This window comes from Phycomyces blakesleeanus (genome assembly GCF_001638985.1).
Source record: "Phycomyces blakesleeanus NRRL 1555(-) unplaced genomic scaffold PHYBLscaffold_36, whole genome shotgun sequence".
Lineage (NCBI taxonomy): Eukaryota > Fungi > Mucoromycota > Mucoromycetes > Mucorales > Phycomycetaceae > Phycomyces > Phycomyces blakesleeanus.
In genome coordinates this window covers 190,965-197,890 of record NW_017265166.1, presented here as the reverse complement: position 1 = coordinate 197,890, position 6,926 = coordinate 190,965, and the positions used below count along the sequence as shown (strand labels likewise).

The 6,926-nt window shown below is 33.2% G+C and overlaps 2 protein-coding genes across 2 annotated transcripts; both read left to right on the top strand.

Moving 5' to 3' along the window:
* Positions 1–1,001: 1,001 nt before the first annotated feature.
* PHYBLDRAFT_152486 (hypothetical protein) lies at positions 1,002–2,221 on the top strand (the record flags this gene model as incomplete). Its single annotated transcript, XM_018432928.1, has 9 exons — positions 1,002–1,059; positions 1,141–1,172; positions 1,262–1,354; positions 1,410–1,502; positions 1,558–1,650; positions 1,706–1,798; positions 1,854–1,946; positions 2,002–2,094; positions 2,150–2,221. 9 exons carry the CDS (start codon positions 1,002–1,004, stop codon positions 2,219–2,221), a joined length of 720 nt encoding a protein of 239 aa, XP_018284455.1.
* Positions 2,222–4,320: 2,099 nt separating this feature from the next.
* On the top strand, positions 4,321–5,121 carry PHYBLDRAFT_175225 (hypothetical protein; the record flags this gene model as incomplete). Its single annotated transcript, XM_018437451.1, has 2 exons — positions 4,321–4,468; positions 4,946–5,121. 2 exons carry the CDS (start codon positions 4,321–4,323, stop codon positions 5,119–5,121), a joined length of 324 nt encoding a protein of 107 aa, XP_018284454.1.
* Positions 5,122–6,926: the final 1,805 nt, after the last annotated feature.

Genomic DNA, 6,926 nt, shown 5'->3' with positions numbered 1-6,926 from the left:
TATATCTTAGTAATCATACATGTTTACTTTATTTTGAAGCCAAGAGTTTAATGTAGTTAATAATCATATATACTCATTACTTATTGGTTAAACTATATGTATTTTACTCATTGCGCATACTCATTACTTATTGGTTAAACTATATGTATTTTACTCATTGCGCATACTCATTACTTATTGGTTAAACTATATGTACTTTACTCATTGCGCATACTCATTACTTATTGGTTAAACTATATGTACTTTACTCATTGCGCATACTCATTACTTATTGGTTAAACTATATGTATTTTGCTCATTGTGCATACTCACCCTTTATTGGTTAAACTATATGTGTTTTGCTCGTTGTACATACTCACCCTTTATTGGTTGACTAATAAATATTATATATCTTGAGTATTAAATTCTACCGTGTACATAATTTATTACTTTTTATATTATTTTGTAACCCATTCATTCTATTTAATATAAGTTTTAGTATACTATATTTTTACAAAGCTTATACAAGGAAGATATACCTATCAGAAAACAATCTGAACAAATATGAGCACAGACACAAACAGAAAAATAAAGCAAAAAGAAAGAGAATTATAGATATATTCTTTCCAAAAATTATTGATATAAAATTAAAATTCAATTCATTATTAAGAGTATATGAAATAAAATAATATAATCTAATATAATATATTAGAACAAGACTGCGATTTTATTTTATTTTACTTTATTTAAAAGTATAAAGCCTTAATAGTTGTATATTCTTTTCATATAGTGAAGAGTATGTAGTGGGCTAAAGAAAGATGTTATTTGTAGGCAGTATTTGTAGGTGGCCCGTGTATGTGATCCGTATGACAGAGTTTTGACATTCATGGTATACACTAATAAAAAACCACAGATTTCTACAGTAGGCTGTTTTGCTCGGCTGTATTCACTTGGTTTAGAATCAGTCACACAAAGGTATAATAAAAGTTGAGAGCTCTGAAAGTTATATGTGACAGAATGCAATGAGATGGAATAAGACGGAATGGAATGAGTTTATTACCACTGAAGAAGGTTTTGAAAGTATGATGATATGAATAGTATATATGTGCGAAAGTTGAAAATCGATTCTGAGAATAGTAGTATATGACACTCCAAATGTAGAAGAAAATAGTGTATTGCTTTTGAGCGTTGAAGTTTTGTTGTATGACTATTATTTTAACTTTTATTTTACTGTTGTAATAAAGTAAAGGAATAGTATAGTTGCTGGTTTCAATTTTGGTAGTGCGGTGGAGTTGGTGTTGGTGCAGGTTTCAAAAAAGAGAACGTTACTGTGGTTGTTGGTTTCAATTTTGATAGTGCGGTGGAGTTGGTGTTGGTACAGGTTTCAAAAAAGAGAACGTTACTGTGGTTGCTGGTTTCAATTTTGATAGTGCGGTGGAGTTGGTGTTGGTGCAGGTTTCAAAAAAGAGAACGTTACTGTGGTTGTTGGTTTCAATTTTGATAGTGCGGTGGAGTTGGTGTTGGTACAGGTTTCAAAAAAGAGAACGTTACTGTGGTTGTTGGTTTCAATTTTGATAGTGCGGTGGAGTTGGTGTTGGTGCAGGTTTCAAAAAAGAGAACGTTACTGAGATTGTTGGTTTCAATTTTGATAGTGCGGTGGAGTTAGTGTTGGTACAGGTTTCAAAAAAGAGAACGTTACTGTGGTTGTTGGTTTCAATTTTGATAGTGCGGTGGAGTTGGTGTTGGTACAGGTTTCAAAAAAGAGAACGTTACTGTGGTTGTTGGTTTCAATTTTGATAGTGCGGTGGAGTTAGTGTTGGTACAGGTTTCAAAAAAGAGAACGTTACTGTGGTTGTTGGTTTCAATTTTGATAGTGCGGTGGAGTTGGTGTTGGTACAGGTTTCAAAAAAGAGAACGTTACTGTGGTTGTTGGTTTCAATTTTGGTAGTGCGGTGGAGTTGGTGTTGGTACAGGTTTCAAAAAAGAGAACGTTACTGAGATTGTTGGTTTCAATTTTGATAGTGCGGTGGAGTTGGTGTTGGTACAGGTTTCAAAAAAGAGAACGTTACTGTGGTTGTTGGTTTCAATTTTGATAGTGCGGTGGAGTTGGTGTTGGTGCAGGTTTCAAAAAAGAGAACGTTACTGAGATTGTTGGTTTCAATTTTGATAGTGCGGTGGAGTTGGTGTTGGTACAGGTTTCAAAAAAGAGAACGTTACTGTGGTTGTTGGTTTCAATTTTTAAAACGTTAAGAAGTTCATAGGGACACGAAGGTTTGACCAAGGGCTTATTTTTTGTTTGACTAACATATACAGTGAACAGCCGTCAAACGATAAAAAAAAAGGGTATTTGGGTTTTTTTTTGTAAAAGAGTATGCTCTCTTTTTATACTGCGCCGACTTCTGTCTACTTTGAGTTGTAACATTATATGAATGACGATCCCCATAAGGAATGAAGATTCTCGAAAAGGATGGCGGGATGGAGGGAATGTAGGAAGAGGATTCACGCCATCGTTAAAAAAAGATTTTTTTGTTATGATTATGGCGCAGTGAAGGACACTTTAATATACCGTCCTCTCTGAGCGATTGTAAGCAAATACTAGACGGTCTTTAAATATGTGTATGGGTAACAGTATCCCTGTCAATGGACCCTGCTATGTTCTTTTAGTTTAGGGATACACAAAGGCTGTCTGCGCAACCAATTGGTAATACCAGTTTACAAAAAAGTGTATTCTGTCCAAATTATCGATTAGAATCCTTAGTTTGTAAAAATATATAAAAAGAAATAGACAATATAGTATATTCTGTACCAGTGCAGCCAATATATTGGTGGATAATTGGGTGAGTGTGCGTATGTGCGTGTGTTAGATAAAAGAAAAGAAATATATATGGTAGTGGACTCAAAATACCATAGCAGTTTATATCTATTTAGTTTTGAAGTAGCTTTTGGTTTATGAATACTGTGCCTTTTAAAGTAACTCGGTAATGGTCTTCTGTAAGATCTTACTTTTTGGTGTATAATATATGCTGCTTTTTGGTTAAGTTTTAACGAGTGTAATTATAGAAGATTTTGTACGGACCTAGAAAGTACTCCATATATTAGACGTATTCCAAAGCATAGTTTTAATTATATTCATATATATAGTGTCTGTTACACATTTAATATATTAATAAAAAGAAAAGAACAATGCAATCGTCAACGATCCACCGAGCTATATTGCGGATCAAACTGTTATAAGAACATATTAAATTAATTCCTATTTAGTTTATATAATTTTCAGTAATATATTATACCACTACAAAAAAGGAGCGATTCAGAGAGTGGTCTTAAAAGCTATTACAAGCATTCTCTATAATCACTATTTGAATTGTCTATTTTTTCTGATAGTTGATCAATTTCTGATAAAGACCTCAAGCAGTGCGATAAACATGATTCTAGTTTATTAGAGTGCTCAGAGCGCTATTTTTTTCTATGCCACTTTCTTTATTTCGTATCTTTTAATTATATAGCTAAAAGTTAATTCTATGATATATCTTCTGTATCAAAAATTTTATGTAAAGTATAAAGTCTTATTATTTTAATTTTTCTTATTAAAAGATTCTTATTATTATTTTTGCTTATTATCTAATATAAAAACCCAATACTCTCGATATTATATATTGCCATGTCCAGTTGTGAAAGCTTTTAGTTTCTTTGTAATATATTTATATTTATATAATCTAAGACTAGATATGTGCTCTTATTGACTATAGCAATTTGGTAAATAAAAAAAGACCAATTGCTTTTTGAACATATCGATTATATTTATAATTTGTGAGACTTGCTTTAGTAAAAAGCTGTACTAATGTAAAGAGTGCCTTGATATGATATTACAATCTATACACACACATATATATATATACCACTTTATCTTTCATAGTCCAACTAAGATGATATATCTTTACAGTTTTTATTTTTAAGAAATAATATACTAATCTATAATATATGTGTTAAATAAATTCTTATACAAAATCGATTGACAAAAATGGTCAGCCATATAAGAGATTCGGGTTTTTAAAATGAGGGCCTTTATATGGCTTCTAATCATAGCAATCAATCTATTGATCTACAATCTTATATGTATGTTGTTATGTCATCTCATGATGAAAGCCCGAAGAATTTCTCGTTTATTTAATATGGGGGTCGGCCATACTTTCTCTATTTCTCTCTTATGGAAGGTAAGTCTATTATTTCCGATTCCTTTGTGTTGAGGGAGTCTTATTGTTTATAAGTATACTTATTTAAGTCTTATTTAGGCGAGTAAACGGTGCGATGGATGGATGAATGGATAGGTAAGTTGAAGTGATGGAGATGGAGATGGAGATGGAGGTGAGGGTGTGGTGGGTGGTGTTGGGCGTGGGCGTGGGCGTGGGCGTGGGCGTGGGTGTGGGCGTGGTGGTGGGTGTGGTGGGTGTGGTGGTGGGTGTGGTGGGTGTGGTGGTGGGTGTGGTGGGTGTGGTGGTGGTGGTGGTGGTGGTGGTAGTAGTTTAGTAGTAGTTTAGTAGTAGTTTAGTTTCCCCTCTCTAGTTAGTTTACGTAGTGGGTAGCCTTTAGATATAGCTTTCGCTCATCCCTTTAGCTCAGCTTAGATTGATAGTTTCGTTCCCTGTTCACCTTTTATTTTTTAAGCCCATAGCTAGCCTCGACCCCTAGCGTCCCCGATCTCCCTCCCCACTCCGTTCTCTTCCACGAAGTCAGAACAGGTCTACGCCCTGTGGAGGATGGATCCACCTTTATAGGTGGTGAACCAAGATTCTGACGATATATTTGAATATTAATAAAATCTTATTTTAACCATTTTTTTCTGTCCATAAATACACTGTCTGCCTTACAAATGATTGAGAGAAACACTTTATTATTAGAAGAAAACTGAATAAAACAATGCGTGAGAACAATAATATGATTTTATTTTTTATTTAAAAATATCAAGTTTTAACAGTAGTGTATTTTTTATATGGGCGAGAAGTGGGTGGTCCGTGTGGGTGGTCCGTGTGGGTGGTCCGTGTGGGTGGTCCGTGTGACAAAGTTTTGACATTCATGGCGCACACTAATGACGAGAGATTAACATCGCAAGACTTTTTGTTAGGTGGTGTCCGCTTGGTCTAGACTCAGTTGCGTAAAGGTATACTGAAAGGCGTGAGCTTTGAAAATTATGTCCGATGGGATGGAATTAGATGGGATGGGATGGAATTGAATGGCGTCATTGGGATCGAAGAAGGTGTCAGAATTATGGTGGTATGAATACTATATGACTTGGAGAGTTGAAGGTCAGCTCTGAGAATGGTAATATATAACACTTCAGGTATAGAGAAATATTGTATATGACTTCCGAGTGTTGAGTTTTTATTATATGGCCATTATTTCGATTTTTATATTTCAGTGATTATAAAATAAAAGAATAATATTTTTGGTGGTGGCGATTCTGGTAGTTTTGTAAAGTTGATGGCGGGATGGTGGGATGGCGGGATGGAGGGAATGTAGGAAGAGGATTCACACCATCGTTAAATAGAATTTTTATTTTATTTTGGTTACGGCGCAGTGAAGGCCACTTTAATATACTGTCCTCTCTGGGCGATTGTAAGTGAACACTAGACGGTCTTTCAACCTATGTATGGGTAACAGTATTTCTGTCAATGGACCCTGCTATGTTCCTTTAGCTTAGGGATACACAAAGCTGTCTGCGCAACCAATTGGTAATACCAATTTACAAAAAAGTGCATTCTGTCCGAATTATCGAGTAAAATCCTTAGGTTGTAAAAAGACACAAAAAGAAATAGACAATATATATATTTTGTATCAGTGCAGCAATTGTATTGGTAGACAATTGGGCGAGTGTGCGAGTGTGCGTATGTGCATATGTGCGTATGTGCGTGTGTTGGATAAAAGAAAAGAAAAATATATGATAGTAAGCCCAAAATATGATAGCAAGTTATATATATATAGTTTTGGAGTAGCTTCTGGTGTGTAACCGTATATTGAATAAAAGGGAAATAAATATATATGATAGTGTATCCAAAATATGATAGAAGCTTGTATATATATATATTTCGGGAGCACCTTCTGGTGTGTGTCCGTGTGTTGAATAATAATAATAAAATATATAAGATACTATATCCAAAATATGATAGAGGCTCATATATGTATATAGTTCGGGAGTATCTTCTGGTGTGTGTCCGAATATTAAATAATAATAATAAAATATATAAGATACTATATCCAAAATATGATAGAGGCTCATATATGTATATAGTTCGGGAGTATCTTCTGGTGTGTGTCCGAATATTAAATAATAATAATAAAATATATAAGATACTATATCCAAAATATGATGGAGGCTCATATATATATATATATATATCGAGAGTAACTTCTGGTGTGTGTCTGCGTGTTGAATAAACAGTATATATAGATGATAATGTATCCAAAATACAATAACAGTTTATATATATTTAGTTTGATAGTCATTTTTGGTTTATGAATATCATCCCTTTTAATGTGACTCGGTAATATTGTTCTATACACTCTTGCTTTTTTGGTGTAAAATTATTGATGCTTTTTGATACAATTTCACTAAGTGTAATTATAGAAGAATGTGTACAGATCTGAATAGTACTTTAGCTATTAAACATACTAGAAAACATGGTTTAAGTTATATTATTATATATAGCTTCTATCACACATTAAAACTATTAACAAAAAAAATTAAATAGCAATGCGATTGTAAATGATTTATAAATATATACTGTGGAATAAATCGGCTATAAAAATAAATTAAAATATATCTTATATCATTATCTATAGCTTAAACCCAATATAATCTTAATTAGAGTCTTAAGGGGATCAGACATATGGGTTATTTCGAAATTATTTGAAAGATATATAATACAAGCTATATATTTATAAGAAAGTAA